General features: G+C 48.0%; 1 protein-coding gene across 4 annotated transcripts in view; it reads left to right on the top strand.

The window, feature by feature from the left end:
* The first annotated feature begins 6,572 nt into the window (after nt 1-6,572).
* ABHD8 (abhydrolase domain containing 8) overlaps nt 6,573-19,502 on the top strand; it is a 31,705-nt gene continuing 18,775 nt past the window's right edge. The window contains exons 1-2 of one of the 4 annotated variants that reach the window (XM_084614721.1): nt 6,573-6,669; nt 7,310-7,411. In XM_084614721.1, coding sequence (XP_084470847.1) covers nt 7,390-7,411 — 22 coding nt within the window. In that variant the 5' untranslated portion in view covers nt 6,573-6,669; nt 7,310-7,389. Of the gene's footprint in view, nt 7,203-7,309; nt 7,412-11,509; nt 11,828-19,502 lie in introns of those variants that run through there. The other 3 variants (XM_084614722.1, XM_084614720.1, XM_084614723.1) reach the window with 3 other exon arrangements.

The raw sequence follows: 19,502 nt of genomic DNA, 5'->3' as shown, positions 1-19,502 counted from the left end.
ATAGGCATCTATTACCCCCCACCCCCATCCCATTTTTTCACACTTGTTATCTGGTCACACGAGCAAACAACTTAATAATAATAATAATATATATTCAACAACACTTGATAATTAATCAGTGATTAATAATCAGTATTCAAGTCATAGTCAATTATGAGTTACTAATTATAATGAAATAACCTATCAGTAATGGCTTATAACCACTACCATTTAATCAAACTTAGCCATAGATTCCAAACAGTAAACATTAATAACCAATTTGAGTGATTATGAAATATTAAGTAACTGATTATCAAGCACTCATAATTAAGAATTTATTCATTAATAAAGCTCTGTTCTTGCAAGCTGCTGTCCCTGGGCAAACCCTTGTATCCACAAAGTGTCCTGTTAAGGGGTGCAGAGGTCTGCCTGGGTGAAGCAGCTTGCAACATGGGGGCAAAAGTCAAGAATATTTAATCATTTCTAATGAGTCACAAATTAATTCTCTCTGAATAATCTATATGAGTTATTTGTATAAGACCCAAAATGTGTTAGGCAAATTGCAATACAGACATGTAATAAGACAGGTCCCTGCACCAGTGATCTTGCAGTGTGAACAGAAAAAGGATTAACAAAAGACACAAGGTACACTGGAGGGAGGGATACACAACAGTTCAGTGCTACTTGAGACAATTGTCAGATATGACCCTAAATCAAGACTGTAATGGTCAATAACCAATAATAAAACAGTAATCAAAAATAAGCTATTTCACAGGCGTTCTCCACCTGTTCAGCAATTACAGCTGACAGGATCATCTGGTCAATCTCCAGTGCTACATTCTTTGTGGCCTGGTGTACATTTGTTGCCACTAACAATGCCACTGAGTGAAGTGATCCACCATCATTACCCTCCATGTGGGACAAGAGGACATCTTCATACCCATTCCACAGGAACGGGCGCCATCAGTTGGGGGAATGGTCCACATTCTACAAATAAGGAAGCATTCTGCAAAGGGGCTAACGCTGAAAAACACTTATGCAAACAGCATTTTCAGGTTAATTTTGAAAATAAGGAGCTATGAACTGAGACAAAATCTCCTGAGAACCTGTCCCATATCCTAGGAGTTGTTACAGCAAAGGTCAATTTAAAATATGACAGCTGAACTCCTAAAAAGCAGCTTGACATCAGAGAAAAAATAATATATGAAGAATAGATGCTGACACCCGACTCATACAAAACTTTGGATTACGGCTCAATGGGACATTAGGTTGAACACTGGGGAAAGTTCCTAAGAATTCTATTAGGCTGTGAGAAATTAATCCTGAAAGAGTGGAAGTACCCTAAATGGAGGCATTTAAAACTAGGACTTGCCAAACCCCAGGCAAATAAGCTGTGGGAAACAATTCTGCACTGGCCACTAATCTGATAGTGTTAGTCTCTTCCACTTCTAATTTCTCCAGATTCCAAAAGATCCATTAAAAAAATAAAAAGAAGATATGTTATAAAAACAGAGTTGCCTCTTACTAATGCCTTTTTCCATCCTTTCTCTGGTTGAGTTGGCAGATGTTTTGCTGGGTTTCTTTAAACTGGACTTTGCTTTCCGCATATGGGTTACAAACACGGTTGGAATGATGCTCTGTAGGAGTCCCTTCATTTCAAGAAAGCGCACCAGGGCCTCTTAAGATAGGCACTGTGGTGTCTGCACACTGTTCTGAGATGGAGAAGCTGCTGAGTTCTAATTCTGGTTCCAGCTGTGGCCTTAGACAAGTGACTTTTTCAGCCGTGCTGCAGACCTGAACCTCCCATTAAATGGAAGCCGTGGTTGCTCAGCCCCTTCTTAAATTCAGCCTGTGCCTTAGTTTCCTCATCTGACAAATAGGGAGAATGATACCTCTCTGCCACTGGGGGTTGTGAGGCTTAGATAATTAGCACAGCACTTTGAGATCCTTGCACAAAAAACTTAGTACTGGGCCCTAGCAGGCATTTTTGCACATCACTCTGAAAAATCATGTACAGTTGGCAGTCTTTGTTTCAAAAAGTCCCAAGCCTGCAATGGAAAAACTACTGTAACCCATTCCCAATCATCTGATTCATCCAGCTTCCTTCATCCTCAGTTTCTCTTTCATTATTAAGGTATGACTGAAATGCAATAAACAGAGGCTGTGTTATCAGAGGAAAGCACATAATCCTATTTATAAGCTGTACCCTGCCTACATGCCTTTGGAGAGGTGCACAACCTTTAATAAAAAGATATATTGTGCTCCTTGAACAGGTACCAAAAGAGCAAGATCCCACCCCATAAACAAACTCACTCCCCCCAGCCAGCCATCTCAGTAGCTACAGAATGTATACAGTACCAAAGATTGTACTAGCTAGTAATCCTCTCAGGGATCATGCCAGACTGATTCTGTTTATCATAGGCAGAGGAGTGGTTAGATGTTTGGGGTGTTGAATTATTAGTTCTGCTCTTAAGTTCCCCTACAACTGACTCTAGAGAGCAAACTGACCACCTTCCTCTTACTGGAGCCCATTTTTCAAATTGAGGGCTCTGGCGATGACCACGACTCGTGCTCATGGGGACTTTCTAGCCCCCAGCTACCTTCAGTGTCCGATACTGAGGTGAAAAGGAAGGTGTTCTCAGCCTTCTACATATAATTCCTCCAGCTGCTAGGAAGTCAGGGTAAGGAAGATATATTGTTGAACTTCTGGAAGGAGATGACATGTGTGAGAGCTGTGTCAGACAGGCCCAACTCCTTGCCCCACATGCTGTCCCAAAGAGGTTCAGGCTCCTCTCTACTTCATTTTTAAGTATCAAGGCCAACATTTTTAATGGTCATCTTGAAAGGTTTATAAAATCAGCTCAAGAGATCTCAGGCTCAGTCCCTGAAGAGTAAGGAACCTATAATGGGCACTTTGTGGCTCCAAGCTTTCCTGTATTGATTGTTAATCTGGCTAAATTCACTTTGTGGTAGAATCTCAACCTCTGGAATTTCCTGAATATCATGAACCTGATTCTCACCTTTACTGCTGCATTAGTGGTAGTTTTTGCATCTAATTTCCCCTCAAGTAAGCCATGCATATTTGTCACACTGCATTAAACTTGGAGAGGGAAATTTAAACTTGTCAGCTTTACAGTCTGTCTCATGCTTCCATTTGGAACACCTAGAAGAATGTTTACATTGTTTTTAAAATAAAAAACTGTTTTAATTAAGATACCATGGGGACATTTTTATTCAATGTCAATTTTTAAAAAATTGAACAAAACCTGCATTTTGATCCAAGTATTTAGAGAATCCTGAATATAGACTGTAGATTTTGTTCTTAAAAGCTCTCACAGCCTCACACACTCGGTGTGAAATACACCCCAGTACAGAAGGTCTTTGCAAAGCCTATGCTCCAAGGGGTGTTAAACTGAGAGACTAAATGGAAAACTTAAGCAATGCAGAGAGGCCTTGCATGGGCTCTTGGGCACAGATGTGAATTTCACCCCCACACAGCAGCAAACTAAGCCAAAGTGTGCTAAGTGAGGTGTTTGGGTGCTCTTCAGGTGCCATTAAGAAGCTGGGCATTGGAATCTTTACCCAGTGACAAAAGGAATTCTTGCTAACAGAGCAACAGGAAAGCAAAACCAACATGCACTACTGCTGTAGTTTATAACAGGACTACAGCCCCACCACTAGGTTCAGATCCTGCAATTAAATCTATGCAAGTAGATTCTGTGGCTGCCTGGAGTCCCATTTTCTGCAACAAGACTCTTCATGGGCACATATAAATTTGCAAGATCTGGCCTTAAACTGACAGCAAAAAGAACCCTACCCCACGCCTGCTTTAGGCTCCAGACATGCAAGGTACTCATTTTCTTCAAACAGCTCTGAGGGCACTCAGCACATTGCATGATAGGGTCCTTAGTGAGTAACACAGGGAGAGGGGAGTGGAGTCAATAGCACACTGTTCACTGGGTACGTTGGGGAATAGTCATAGACCTTGTCTTGTGGTTAACGCTAACTGCACATCCACAGATTGAAAACTCATCCCTTTAGGTTTCTAGAGAAAGAAGAAAGTGTGTCCGCTACTCCCACAAGAAAAAAAGAGAAATAAAAGAGTTTTTCTTCCCCTATAGCTTTGCATTAACAAACTTAATGCAGGAAGCTTGATATGATTTTTTATTATTTTGTAATTATGCCTCATGGATGTACAATTTTTACCTTAGAACTACTCCCATCAGTTGTAATAATTTTGCCATTAAAAATAGTTAGCCATCTAGTGACGCCAATGGAAAAGAAAACCAGCAACCTACATCTGTCAAAGTACCACTCAATAATTCTTCACCACATTTTATAACATGATGGGAATAGTCAATCGCTCATGGGTGTTTCATAGAGAAGTCTATGTCACTGCAAACTCTCGAGCTGGTTCACTCTAAAGGTCTGAGCTGCGGAAGATTATTCAGGCTTGACTGAAACATTTCACGCTCAACAGATCCTGCAGCTACAACACTCAGTGGCTCAGTGATTTCCTGCCTTTCAGTATGCGTCGGAGGATCACCTCGATCCCACTGGGAGTTCTAATACGCTTGATCCAGCCATGGGTCCGTTTGCGCTTGAGGTTCTTTGGTTGATATTCATTCCCGCGTGCCTTGGTGCGTATTTGCTGAAGGTTCCATGGTGACAGGTGTCTAGGGATGCTTTGGAAGATTCCTGCAGATCTGAAGGATAGGCTGGTGCTCGGAGGCTGCCCCAAAACATCAGAGAGGATGGAAATTGTCCTGGGCTGTGAGGGGCAGGCTATGACGCGCTGCAGCAGAAAGAATCTTGGTAGAGTGAAAAAACAATAGAAAGAGGTTAACAGGAAGTAAGACAATGACCTACAGAGTTTGGAATCTAAGCACCATGTGTAAAACACAGTATGTGGGATGGGGTGATTGAGACTTTCATTCAAATAATGTAATTTTGGAGGTATAACTGGTTAAATAAGGGACTCTGACAATTCATTTGAGCCAGACATAGTGAAGGGAGATGCTGGCCCTGTTTCGGCAACACACTCCCGCACCCAGCACTGCGGTCATCCATCTCTCTCTTGGCTCTGCCAATGCAGTGACACACACAGCACCCCTCTGATCAGATAGTCATCACTGCTTCTGACCTCCCTTCCTCCCCATCTACAGCCAGGACCCCCACCCCACCCTCCCAGCCACACACACCCCCTCTCTCCTGCCCTCAGCTTCCACTCACCCCATTTCCAGTCCCCCTTCTTCTGCCCTGGCCTCCCCCTCACCTCCTGCCCCAGCCCCCCCACCCCTCCCAGTCACCCTTCTTCTGCCCTGGTCTCCCCTTCACCTCCTGCCCCGCCCCCCCTTCTGAGACCCCCTTCTTCTGCCCTGGCCTCCCCCTCCCCTCCTGCCCCGCCCCCCCTTCTGAGACCCCCTTCTTCTGCCCTGGCCTCCCCCTCCCCTCCTGCCCCGCCCCCCCTTCTGAGACCCCCTTCTTCTGCCCTGGCCTCCCCCTCCCCTCCTGCCCCACCCCCCCTTCTGAGACCCCCTTCTTCTGCCCTGGCCTCCCCCTCCCCTCCTGCCCCGCCCCCCCTTCTGAGACCCCCTTCTTCTGCCCTGGCCTCCCCCTCCCCTCCCGCCCCGCCCCCCCCGAGTCCCCCTTCTTCTGCCCTGGCCTCCCCCTCCCCTCCCGCCCCGCCCCCCCCGAGTCCCCCTTCTTCTGCCCTGGCCTCCCCCTCACCTCCTGCCCCGCCCCCCCCCCGAGTCCCCCTTCTTCTGCCCTGGCCTCCCCCTCCCGCCCCGCCCCCCCCCGAGTCCCCCTTCTTCTGCCCTGGCCTCCCCCTCACCTCCTGCCCCGCCCCCCCGAGTCCCCCTTCTTCTGCCCTACTCCCCCTCACCCCATTTCCAGTCCCCCTTCTTCAGCCTCCCCTCCCCGCGGCCTGCCCCTCACCCACTCAGCCCCCCTGGGGAAGGGGCTCTCCGGCAGCCGCGCGTTACCTGCCCGCGGGAGGCAGAGGCCAAAGGCGGCCCAGGCGGCCGGTAAGGAAAGCCGCCATCATTCCCCTCCCCCCTCAACAACACCCTCGCCTATTGGCTCCCGCCGCCGGGCCTATCACAACCCGCGGCCACGCGGGGCTGGGGGCGCCCCAAGGGCTTCTGGGACATATCGTTCTCCGTGTCACGCCGAGGCCGCAAGGGCTTCTGGGGGCTGTAGTTCTCCCGGACAAGCCGAGGCTCTCCGTGGGGTGTGCTGAGCCCCGGGCCCTGGGCCGGCTGGCCCCGTGTTCCCGCCTTGCCCCGTTTCCTCAGGGCTCCCCTTCCCCCCCCACGGGCCGTGGGTCGCCATGGAAACGGACCCCCCGAAGGAGGGCGGCCTGTGGGCTAAAGCCTGGCAGCCCGGACTCCTGGGTTCTGTCCCAGCTCTGGGAGGGGAGGGGAGGGGAGGGGAGGGGGGTCTAGGGGTTAGAGTGGAGGAGCCGGGAGCCAGGATTCCTGGGTTCTCCCCCTGGCTGTGGGGTCTAGCGGGTTAGAGCAGGGGGAGAACCCAGGAATCCTGGCTCCCGGCTCCTCCACTCTATCCCCTAGACCCCCCCTCCCCTCCCAGAGCTGGGACAGAACCCAGGACTCCTGGGTTCTCGCCCTGTCCCCCCTAAATGGTTAGGGATGCGGGAGGCTCGGAGTTGCCGCACGCTCCGTGCAGGTACAAGAGGCCGTCCACATAGAACGACTTGCACGGTAGCGGCCTTAGTCTGGTTGAGGTGGGAGTTTCCTGGAGAGGGTGGGGACAACCATCCCAAAGCATCTCTCCAGTTCCCATCCTGCATGAAATTTCCTTTGCACCTGGGGCACCCAGTGAGCGAGGAGAGGGCACAACCTTTTGTGGAGCCAAAGGCCCAGTATGAACCAGTGGTGCAAGGTGCAGCTACGGAAATCCCAGTCTGGTTTTTAAATGGTGCACTAAAGGCCAGATTTAACCCTGGTGCAACTCTCATTCGGTTCAGTGGGGTTGATCACTTTACAGAAGTGCTGGACTTGGCCCTGTGTGGTGAAGCAAGTTACTTCGATTTGCTGTTCACCTCTGGAGCCCTGAGTTTAGACCTGCCAGAGGTTCAAGTCATGTGATATCAATGAGCCTGATCCTTCTGCCCTCATTGATCTCAATATGGGGATGCTCAGAATCTCTGAAAAATCAGGCCAGTGGTCTCACATAAACAAGGATGAAGACTATAGTTAGTGAGTCACCTTTGAAAAGCCAGATCTCATTGAAAGTTGTTTATTGCGTAGGGTGAAGGCAGTGAGTGAAAACTAAGTGGTTGACATTTTGTGTCTTATAACACAAGGGTTTGGTGCCTGAAGAGGATCTGAATTAACCATCAGCTAAACAAAGCTTCTGTATGTGATGCCTTAACCACAGCATGAGATGTTCCCCTGTAGCCCTCTGGGTAAGTAGCTCCTCATCTGTCATATTACACACTGTGCAATAATAATGTTTCATAGAATCCCTTATCCATGTATCATGCCTTTCATCTAGTGGCATTGAAGGGTGTCTTTTTTTAAAAAGCCTATGGGAGTTAGGTACTCACCTCCCATTTAATTTCCATAGTGGTGGGGTGCCTGGTGCCCTTACACATCTTACCCAAAGCAGGTTGCAAACAATGAATTGAACTTTCCAATCCCCGTTCCCTCCTGTGAGGTAGGTGTGTTCCCATTTTTCAAACAGGGGGATTGAAGCACAGAGAAGAGATTTACCTAAGGCTGAGCAGAGGCCATGGCAGAGCTGAGAAAAGATGCCATTCCCCTACTTTAACCCCTAGACCACACATGCTCCTACAGCAAGGAATAGTAGAACTTAGGAGTCCTGACTCCCAGGCTTCCCTGTTCTAACTGCTAGATACAACTGACTTTAAATAATAATTTGCATTTATATGATCTCTTCCATTGTTCTTATCACGTCTCTCTCTGTCAGTGTCCCTCATCCCTCAGAAACAGAGATGGAAGCACGGGACTGATGTTCATAAACAAGGAACTGTCCTGCAGTTCCCAGGATGTCTGGCCACCCTAGTGTATCTGGCGTCACCACAACACACAGGGCTATGGGCTCTTTGCCATGATGGATTGTTAAAAAACTTTTAATACATTTTCTGTCAAAATGATTTTGCTGGCAACAGTTCTGGGCTGTTTCTTTGCTTCTGTTAGCTCTAAGATTGAAGCACTGATTTGAGAGGCGCAGGGCTGTGCAGGGGAAGTGACACAAATGTGCACAGGCTTGGTGCTCGTTATGGCTGCGGGAGACGCTTTGCCCCTTTCCTCATTGCTAGGCCTCTTAGGGTTATCACTTAATTATAAGCTTATGCTCTAATAAATTGGTTAGTCTCTAAGGTGCCACAAGTACTCCTTTTCTTTTCACTTAATTATGCACTCACTAGATATATGCCTGAAATGGCCATGTGCCTGTGTACCGGGGCTTTTCATTCCTTGATCCTGTTATTGGAATAATTGGGGCTGTCCAAAGAACAAAGAGAATTGGAGATGAATATTGTCTTACACTTAGAGGAGGAAATGGGAGCCAGGACTCCTGGGATTCTATTCCTGCCTCCATTGCACAGCTGCTCTATGATATTAGCCAAGTCACTTAAAACAAAAAAAACCTCTCTGTGCCTCAGTTTCCCCATCTGTAAAACCGGAATGATACTACTGCTTCCCCAGGGGAGTTATGGGGTTGGATGTTTTGTAAAGCAGTTTTGAGATTTCAGATGACACTTTCTATAGAAGGGTGATTATTCTTAGACCTTCATGAATACATGGTCATGTGATATTTAGCAGGCGACATTATCCATTATTATTCATTTTGGTGCTCCCCTCACAAACATTAAGGTGCTGTACAGTTACCACAGGGATTATTTCACCTTCCAACTGAAATGAAGCTACCTGTGGTGAGGGAGAGAGCAGCTGTTCTTGGGCCAGTTACTCTGTCCCACAGGTTTTCTGATTCATGCTTTCCCCAGATGAAACTATTTGGTGAATTATTGCAGGAATTAAAACTAGAGCAGATTATCCAATGTAGGTACACTGTATGCTGATCTGGAGTATACAGTATACACTATTTTTTACTTTCACTTATTAACTCAAATTTTTAGTAACAAAAAGGGGATTATTTGAAAGACTCCCTGTTTTGATGGCTCTTCCTTCAAGTTAATGGGAACCAGCAGCAGAGTTGTTAGACTCTCTCTCTCTCTCTGGACTATTCAGGTCAGTGGGGAAAGGATCAAGCCCTGTTCTAATTTAGCTCTGGCTGCCCAGGGAAAGGGGTAATTTAATAATAACATGGGGAAGTCAGAAAATTGACAATTTCAGAATTGCATCTACTTGCTTCACAAATCTGTCTCCTGTGTGTATCAGTCATATCTGCTGATATTAGCCCTTCACAGCCAATGCATCTACCGACCAGAGAGTGAGCTGCATTCTCTTTCGTTCACACATTATCAAATGCACTGTTTACTACAGTTCAGCTCCAGAATCCAGCAGAGAGGTCTGCAAGGTGTTACCAACACTTATGATACACTTTATCTGGATCAGAATTACTAGCTTTGCAGCACTGGTAGTTAGAAAAAGCATTGTTTTACTTGTAAACTGAGCACATTTGATCTGAAGTTCTTGAGACAAAATAAATCATTAACATGATTTGGAAAATGTAATTCACAACAAGCCGTGGATCCGTAGGTGGAGCAGGAATTGTTTCCATGCTACTCATTACTGGATGGAAAAATAATCAGTTCCACACTTTCAGTTACTTACTGTCACAGGTAATTAACTATTCATTATTGCTCTTTGATTTTGGATTCTTTAAATGTCAGAGGAACTTTTCTATAGCCATAGTGGACAGCATGATAATATACTAAGTGTAATACAAACTGGTTGGGGGGACCAGCTAGCAGATATAAGTAGGGGCACAGCGAGCAGATCGAGGGACGTGATCGTCCCCCTCTATTCGACATTGGTGAGGCCTCATCTGGAGTACTGTGTCCAGTTTTGGGCCCCACACTACAAGAAGGATGTGGATAAATTGGAGAGAGTCCAGCGAAGGGCAACAAAAATGATTAGGGGACTGGAACACATGAGTTATGAGGAGAGGCTGAGGGAACTGGGATTGTTTAGTCTGCGGAAGAGAAGAATGAGGGGGGATTTGATAGCTGCTTTCAACTACCTGAGAGGTAGTTCCAGAGAGGATGGTTCTAGACTATTCTCAGTGGTGGAAGAGGACAGGACAAGGAGTTGCAGTGGGGGAGGTTAGGTTGGATATTAGGAAAAACTTTTTCACTAGGAGGGTGGTGAAACACTGGAATGTGTTGCCTAGGGAGATGATGGAATCTCCTTCCTTAGAAGTTTTTAAGGTCAGGCTTGACAAAGCCCTGGCTGGGATGATTTAATTGGGGATGGGTCCTGCTTTTGAGCAGGGGGTTGGACTAGATGACCTCCTGAGGTCCCTTCCAACCCTGATATTCTATGATTCTATGATTCTATATAAAGGGGCCAGCATCTTCCCCCACCCATCTAATCCAGACACTCCCTTTGAAATAATAATACTTTACAAACAATGTCCTCAAGGCACCTTATAAACAGAATTAATTCTCCAATCATTCCTGTATAGATGAATATAATTATCCTAATTTTACAGAGCAGAGGAACCGAGGCACAGAAAGGCAAAGTGACTCATCCAAGGTCACACAGTGAGTCGGCAGCAGTCCGGAGTAGAACCCAGGAATCCTGGCTCCCAGTTGCCTGGTCTGGCCATTAAAGAAAAGGCCTTGTTTTCAGAACATTCCTTTCCATTGGTGAAGGCAAAGATAGCTGGCTTGTCAGAAGAGTTTGCATTTTGTATATTGCCAACCTCAAGCTCTCAAAACAAATGAGTCAGCCCCCCCTCCATCCCCCAAACTCATAAGATTAAAAAAAAATTGTAGGGTCTTTTTATTTGTCTTTTAGTGTCATATTCTTCAGGGGGTCATGTTTTCAAACTTTTCTGCACAAAAAATGAGGGCTAGAAACTTACTTTTGTTTTCACATGAAAGCTAAGACTCTCACATATTCATGTGAATCCAAGAGCTACTGCTTTACAAAAAGCACCAGATATTTGCGATGAAATCGTGAGAGTTGGCAACACTCATAAAATCATATGAATTAATTGGAACAATCTTGGCGGTAAAGTATTTTCAGCAGATTAACAGCCGAATTGTCACAAACATAGCCAAATTCCTTCGAGATGTGTCAGGAGACGAGGGACGCCCTCATGCAATTGAAGAAAAAGTCCTGGTTCCCAACCTCAGCACTGGCAACAGGACTAGTGCACTTTACACCCCATGCCAGGGATTAGAGGGGAAGGCATGTCCCCTTACCCCTTTTTCTCTCCCAAGCTCTCCATAGGCTGTAAATTGGGTGACTTTTTGCTTCAATTGGTAAGATTCCCTGTCTGTCATCGTGAAACTCCTCCTCTGTGGGAGGGATTTAAGGGGCTTCTCTATGGCTACAGAATACAAGGGCAAATAGCTCCCCAAAATCCCCCAGAGCCAGGCTATGGTGTTTTCCCCTCCACTGTGGCTCATGGAGAGAAGATGGGAGGAGAGATTCCATTTTAAAGCAGATGATTTTAGCTGAAGGGAAGGCTCAATCGTTCTTACTGCACATGCAAAAAAAAAAAATGTAATCAGAGCAGCTCAAAAGCTGAGCATCCTGCCAGCGCTAGCTCCTTGCACAGGCGGCTGCTGACTTTGGCTTTTCTTCCTCCCCCCTCTTTTGCTTTCTTCAAGATTAATCCTTTTATTTGCAATCTCAACTGCTGACAATTCTTGTCAATCAATGAGGTGAGCATGATGTTCTGTCGCTCTCTGTTGTACAGGGGACTGAATGTACAGCTGGAATTTGGGTCATGCACAGGGGAAAGGAGGAGGGGGGTATTCTGCACAGGGTGCAAAATGGCCAAAAGACCCGCTCCGAAGCTTAAGATCAAAAGGGATTTGAGAGGCGTTAAATGGGATCTCAGGAAAATAGGGGAAGGCAGTAGCTGTCCGAGTGATGCCAGGTTGTTTGCACATAAATAGCTGTATTATCCATGCATGCTTAGGCAAGGGAAAAAGCTACCCACCAGCAAAACTTAGGTGCATGCATCTCCTGTTGTGATGCAATTGCAATAAATTATCGCTGGCTCTGAGGAAGGCACCACTGTTGCTGTGCGTTGCAGATCTTCTTGGATTTTTGGCTTGGGAAAGAGGCAGAGGGGGCATCTTAATGTATTGATTTGGACTTGTTTTGTTTTTTTCCCTTCCTCCTCCAACTGGTTCGCTCCTTTCTGTAGTTCAGGGCTGTGGCGTTTGCTGCTTCAGGAATTGCAGCTGGGTTATTTTGTGGCTGTGCTGTGGTGTGTGTGTGTGTGTGTGTGTAACGTCAGGATATCTCTGGAAGAGAAGATGAGGGGGTGAACTGACCCCTAAATCCTGGAAGGGTCAGATACAGGTTGCTTCATTGTGCAATGCATGATCTTCTGTGTTTCTCAAGGTCTTACTTCCTAGGGAGAGAGACCTATGTGGCAGTAGCTAGCCATGGCTCCCAACCTGCCTGGCATGTTATAGAGGCTTTTATTTTTGTGTGATGCCATTTCTCTTTTGAACATAATTTGTCTATATTGTCATTCTGTGGGGCCCAAAGCAAAGTCCTGCCACTGACTGTGGGACCCACCCCCGCTTCTTGCAAGGATGTTGCATACTTTAATTGCATCCCTGTGCAAGGGGGCTGGAACAATTTGTATGGGGGGGGGGCTGAGAGCCATTGAACCAAACTGTAAACCCTGTATATAATGGAATCCACTTCAAGCCAGGGGGTGGAGCACTGGCAGCCCCCCTAGTTCCAGCACCTATGTCCCTGTGTATGCTGAGAATTTCACCTTTCAGGGCTTGGTGGGAACTGCAAGCTGATCTGAATCTCTTGGGATCCCATTTCTATTGCTTGCAAAATCCTCCCAGATACTTCCCAGGATCCTAATAAACCAACTAGTGACACAATCGGCATACAAGAAGCCAGGCACAATGTAAAAACCACAGGTGATAGCCTCCCCGATACAAAATGTTTGCTCCCTCCCCAGTGGGAACATTGCTTAAAAGGCACTGAGATGGCTCACTAAAAATTAGCGGTGCAAACGATTAGCTCCTGTGTGCTTATTAGAGATCCCTGTTTGTTTGTCATTACGTTTGAATGTTTTCTCTGTACCTCAGTTTTTTCCACCTGTGGTGGGGGGAGGGAAGAGGGTGTGGGGGGAGGGAAGAGGGTGTGAGGGGAGGGAGAATAACAATATTTGCATGTTCCTTGGGATGTTGTTTAGCTCCATTCATATCTGTGATTCTTGGATGGAAGGGACAAGAGATGAACAAATTATTATTGTAATTAGAATCCCAGCTTTGGCACATCTAATGTCACTCTCCATTTCCATGGCACTTTACAAATATTAAGTCCCCCAACTGCCCTGCAAGGCTGTAAATATTATTCCCAGTGTGGGAAACTAAGGCACCAAGAAGGGATGCGAGGTCCCCCCAAGGTCACGCAGCAGGTCAGTGGCAAAGCCAGGAGAAGAACCCAGATCTCTACTGCTCTACCCATTAGACATGCTCCCCAGTGAACAATACTCTTGGTTCATCTGTTGGGGTCAAATGCTCCTCTTGACTTCTGTGAGCAAAGATGAGCCAAAAGCTAAGGATGCAGAGGGGCTGTGAAAGGACATTTCCACCCCCCACCCACCCTTTGGCCTGTGGATTCTGCACTGTGGGCAGGACAGAGGAAAAAACACTTTCCATCAACAGGAAATCCAGCTGGATATGAAAGCTGACCTGTTGGCATTCTCATTTATACTAGTTCCCCCCACTGCTGGGAGGAAGCCTTCCAAAGAGGCAGGAGGGGCAGTCACAGTTGTGGGGAGGCAGCTGTGTGTCCAGAGAAGCCAGGAGGCAGTTCTGGGGATCCCCTCTTCTGGTGTGAGCAGGCAAACCCAGGTCTCTGATGGAATGATCAGTCAGGAACCTTGCAAATCCTGTTCTGGAGCAGCCCACATAGGGGATGGTTTGGCCCTTAGTCTTCAGTTGGTTTTTGTATCCTGTACAGTAGGGTGTTAATGGTGGTTGTGAGCCCAGCACCTCTGGGGGGTGGGTATGGTATAAGTGTTGCTGGGACATACCGACCCCACATACTGTGAGCCTTGCATGCATGGCCGTAGTGTTACTGGATCCATTTTTCTTGCCCTCCAGCCCTCCATTTGCATCTTGACCCTCTTTTTCTCTGACTGTGATGTTTTGCCATCACATTATATAAAATTCAAGGCATTTCAGCTCAAAGTAGGTCAGTAAGTTGTTTTTCCTCGGCCTGCCTGTTCTGCCAGGCACGACCATCCTGGAAGTGGGGGAGGAAGACAGGGAGAAGGGAAGTCAGGGGGGCTCCTCAGTAGCTTTGTGATTCAAATGCAAAAGGCCCAAGAGCTGAGCTCGGAGACCAAGACTGGGCTTGGAGAACAAACAAGACTGCTTCTGTCTCGCAGGACTAGCCATCAGCATTATGGTGCTCCTGGGCATCTCTCTACTGCAGAATCAGGGTGCATTTTCCCTGGGAAGCTGTGGTGCTGGCAGGGAAGATGCATATACTGTAACTTGTTTTGGTCTCATCTACACAAGAGAGATCAAACGCCGTAATAGCACTGTCTGGGGGCTGCCGTGCGGTAACCCCCCATCCCCAAGACTGTTGCTTCTGCAGTCTGGACGAGCCCTTAGTGAACTGTGACTGCTGAACTGATACTGTCTAGACTTCTGGAGGTCGTGTGGTAACATTTCTGTTGAGATTCTTAATGAAAGGGGTTTCAGTGAGAGGAAGCCAGAAGCCCCTGCAGTGGCTTGAAGCAGAAGGTTCCAACTCTGCTCCATCCCCTCTCTGTGATGTTTCAACTGAGCCTATCCCAGACGGGTTATGCAGGGGGCAGAGGTACAGAGAGAAGGGGGTTTATATAATGCTCTTTGCGCCTGACTCACTGTTGTGACTGGCGTTATGTAACTAGTGCTCAATTCTTTGTGCTGGGGATGGCAGATGAATGTACCCAGGGCTTGTCACCATGGTTACCAGAATCTTTACAAAGTTCTGTACAGTCCATATGGTTTCATTTTCAGTCTTTTCATCCTCTGGAGGGAAGAGCCCTGGATTTTTGGCTGCCCTTGGGGGTGGCAGAGTTCTCTGGTGGTTAGAGCAGTGGAGTGGGAAGTAGGAGAGTCGGGGACAGTTCCCAGCTCTTCCACTGACTTGCTGGGTGATTTTCCCCTTCTGAGTGGAGTGCTTTGAGATCTGCGGCTGACCAGCTCAGATAAATGCCGTATTTATCTGCCACACTTGCTGGGTGGCTTTCCTCAGCTTCCATTAATTCCTTTACTGAGCAGGGGCTGTCACCCCTTGAAATGTGAGTGCCAAGCTAATCGTCAGTAAGGGATTTGGAAGGAATCCTGTAGGAGGGCAGGGGAGGGTGTTGGTTTGAGCAGCAGGCCGGCGATGGAGGCAGCTTACTGGGCTCCCAATAACCTTCCCTGCTTAGTATATAAGAACAGAGATGTCCCAGCTGAAGAGGCTTCAAAGGGAACAGCCCTGTATTGTTCAGAGGGGGCCTGCCTCTGTTCTGGAATATCCGTTTCCTTCAGTTCTATGGATGATTGTGCAGTTAACTCTTTCTCCCCCAATGTAGTGTTTAAAAGGGGTGGTGTGCGGTGGGATAATGGCCCCAAGACACTGTCAATGGGTTAGGCCAATAACAGGCTGGGGAGAGGGGAGGGCTTCTTCTATGCTGCAGCACGATTCAAAGTTCACAGTGTGGAAAGAACGTCCCAGCACCGCCACGTGATTGCTTGGGCTCTGTCACCGAGAGGTGCTTCATCAGTCTGTACATCTTTGTTTTGCCTGATGTATATTTTTCTCCTTCAGCCTTTTTCTGCCTGGTCAACAAACACCCCTGATCTGTGCCTAGTGTAGGGAGGTAAGGAGGGGGGCAGGGAGCAGTTAATGGACAGCAGGGGGTTGAGAATCAATCCGTGGCCTAAGCCAAAGAAGCATTTATCAGCCACCCTTATCCTTAAGGACCTAGGTTCTGATCCTTCCCATTTACTTTAGTGGACTCTGGATCAGACTCCTAGTTCTGCTGGCCTCAGGCACTTAAGCAGTGTCATTGCTGCCAGTGGTGATATCTGGCTTCTAATCTGCAGCGCAAGCACCCTTCCTGGATTTAGACTAGCACCATGGAGAACGCCCATGAGCCACATGGGAACAGGTAGCAACTGTGAGAAGGCTGGAGAGCTGCTCTGTGGGTCTGTAATCAGGAGGTGAGAAGCATCTTTGCACAGGGCAGGAGAATTTGCTTCTCTGGTGAATCTCTCTCCAGCTAGCAGAGTCCCTGCCTGAGACATGGTGATGGAAAGGTTCCAAGGAAATCAGGTCTGGAAATGAGCGAGATGGGCTAATTGAGTTTATCCTGGTAAATGAATCAAATTCTAGCAGATCAGCCAGAAATCCTATTACGTTCACTAGCCTATTACCCATACGGAGATCATTAATACCTCTTGTTATTGAGGGCATAGCTTAAATCCAAGCCCTTATTGGAAATCCCGGGGAAATGACCTTTCTGGTGAGGTATGAGGTGAGCTTTGACTTCTAGTAGCCTAGGAGTTCAGAGGACTGGCTGTCCATACTCCTGGAGTCTATTCCTGGCTCTGTCACTGACTCCCTGTGTGACCTTTGACAAGTCACATCTCTCTGAGTCTCAGTTTCCCCATTTGTAAAATGGGGGATGATGCCTTGCTTACAAGGGTGATGTGCAACTTAAAGTACGCAAAGGGCTTGGAGATTCTCAAATGGAAGATTCTGCAAAGGGGAAAGGATGGTGGAGTCATCTTCCAGGGAGATATCTGAGACTGACTCCATCGCTCATGGGCCCTGGCTCTATTAGGGAAATCTAAGCAAAGATTGCACCCCAGGGCTACCGCTGCTTCGGCCCCGCTGGCACCAGCAGCATTGGGAACCCTAGTAGGGACTCTCCTGCTGGCGTTATAAGCACTGTATCATGTAGCCCACCTCTGAGCAGGTGGTTTAAATATACCCCAGCTCTGTCTACACTAATCCTCCCACCATTTCAGTAGGATATGAGCCATGCAAGAGGGAGAGAATCTAAGAAAGAGGCTAGTGCAGAGAAGGCTGAGGGGTCTCCTTCCAGACCACGGTTCCCTGCTCTGCACCCGGCTTCCTTCCATTCTGCCTTTTCATATCACAGTCCGGCCTCATTAGAGGCTGAGTTTAGCTGACTCTTGGCTCTGCAGCTGTGCTAATTTGCTGATTGTCAGGGCTGATGGCTGAGCACTGTCCCACGCTGAGCATTTCCGGGTGGGAGTCAGGCACCAGGCACAATGGGAAGAATTAGGGAGAAAATCTTCCAAGGGCTGTCTCAGCAGGTTGTGAAGTAGACAAGCCCTGCCTTGGTTTCCGTCATCCTGTTTTCACTCTGATGTATGGGGCGGGGTTTGGAAGCCTTTGGATGATTTGGTTCCTTGGGTTTTCAGTAGGGGTCCCTCTCAGTCACGATTAGAGCCTCACTGGCAATATTGAGAGACGGTGAGGACTGAGCGCCCTGCCCCCGAATCTGCTGAGCCGGTCAGCCCCATGTGAGTGAGCAAGTGTCCCTGCACTGAGCTGCTGAACTCCCATTTCTACCACCCCTCATATTTATTTCTTCTCTTCAGCTGATGTAATAGCCATGTCATTCGTTCAGCATGTGTCACCCAGTGGTTAGAGCAGTGGGCTGGCAGGCAGGATTCCTGTGATCTGTTCTCACGTCACGTGTATTCCTGACTCACTGTGTAAATTCTGTCCCTCGGTTTCCCCAGCTCTACTATGGGGTAGTACAGACCTCTTGGGAGATGGCAGGTGTGTAAAGTTGCATTAATGAGTGTCTGCAAAGTGCTCTGAGGTCCATGTATGAAAGGAACTAGAGAAGCAACAGTGTGATTCTTCTGGATAGGCTCAGTGCTGTTAATGATCACAGCTCCCAGGAGAACAGATTCAGCAGGGGTTGGGAGCATTGGGAAGGGAGGATTTCTGTCTGTAACCCAATAACAGCTGCAGGGAATCTGGCATCCTGGGGGCCTGGATCAGGTGAGCCAGGATGGTGCAGAGACCTGTTGAAGGGGGGATGGGTAAGACTGACCGCTGCCCTCTATCCATTAGGAGCAAGTCAGAGACAAGGATCAGCACTCCCTTCCTCCTGAGAAAGTCTGGGTCTTGCTCAGCCTGATGGTCACAGCTTCTCCTTGCTTTGCAGGGGAACTGAAGAGAGTGGGGTTGGCTCATACACATGTGTGCAACCTTGCAAAAACATCTGCTTGCCTGGGAAAGTAATTTTTTTTTGATGGGCAAGGGAGACTGCCCCAGCTTTCCTGATCCGTCTTCATGGGAAAGGGCCAAGTAGGGTTTGTGCCTGGACAGGTGAAATGGTCCAGACGGTTCCTTCCCCCCCACCCCCGGTGGAGGAGCTGTGAACACCATCTCGGCCGTGGGGAAGACAGTGTCAGCACAAGGGCAGCGAATGTGTGTGTGTGTGACTAGGTGGTGGGAGCCATGCAGCCGTGGAAGGAGCCGCCTTGCAAAAGCGTTTAAGAAATCAGCTCTGCCTGTGAAAAGCAGGTTTCTTCAGCCGCAGCAAACGCAGGCAGGAAGGAGACAGTTTATCCGTTTAGCTGCTCCGCTCCCGCTGCAGCATCTCCATTAGTATTTGCTGAGAGCTGCAGTCCTGCGCTGCCAGATCAAAGGCCTTATTAACTTCTTTCTGATGGCATTTGGGCTTGAGAGGAAGGAAAAGAGGATCACTGAGAGATGAATAACGTACACACACTGCACAGAGGGATGGGGGAGAGAGGTGCAGGAAGAGGAGAAATCCACAGCCAGACTGAGGGTGGCAGGAGCAATTGTAGCAGTTAGAGCAGTGGGCTTGGAGTCAGGACTTCTGGGTTGTAGTCCGGGCTCTGCTGCTGAATCACCATGTGACCTCTGGGGCAAGTCACTTCCCCATCCCATGCCTCAGTTTCCCTGTCTGTAATACTGGGACGATAATACCTTACTTACAGGGGTGTTGTGAAAATTCAAGTGTAAATGGCTTCAGGAGCCTCACAGGGAGGGGAGGAAAGGGCAGAATGAGAGGGATTTATTTGGGATCAGGGGGAGGTATGTGTTCTATAGGGACATTCCAGAAATCTGTTTCCCCAGTGACCCCCGGAGCAGCCTAGGCAAACTCTCCTCAAAGTGACCCTGGTACTGATGGGCCTCTTCTGGCTCCCATCCAGGCTACTAAGCCTGCAGCCCGGTGACCCAAAGGGGTGAGTGAGGATTTAGCCAAGTGAGGTCTGGCTGGAAGCCCCACTCGTGCTGGGAGCCAAAGGCAGAACGAGACTGGGGAAGGGAGGCCAGTCTGTGGGATCTGCTGCT

This window comes from Lepidochelys olivacea (assembly GCF_965140295.1).
Source record: "Lepidochelys olivacea isolate rLepOli2 genome assembly, chromosome: 25".
Lineage (NCBI taxonomy): Eukaryota > Metazoa > Chordata > Testudines > Cheloniidae > Lepidochelys > Lepidochelys olivacea.
Note: the sequence above shows the minus strand (reverse complement) of the source record. Positions and strands in the feature narration are given on the sequence as shown.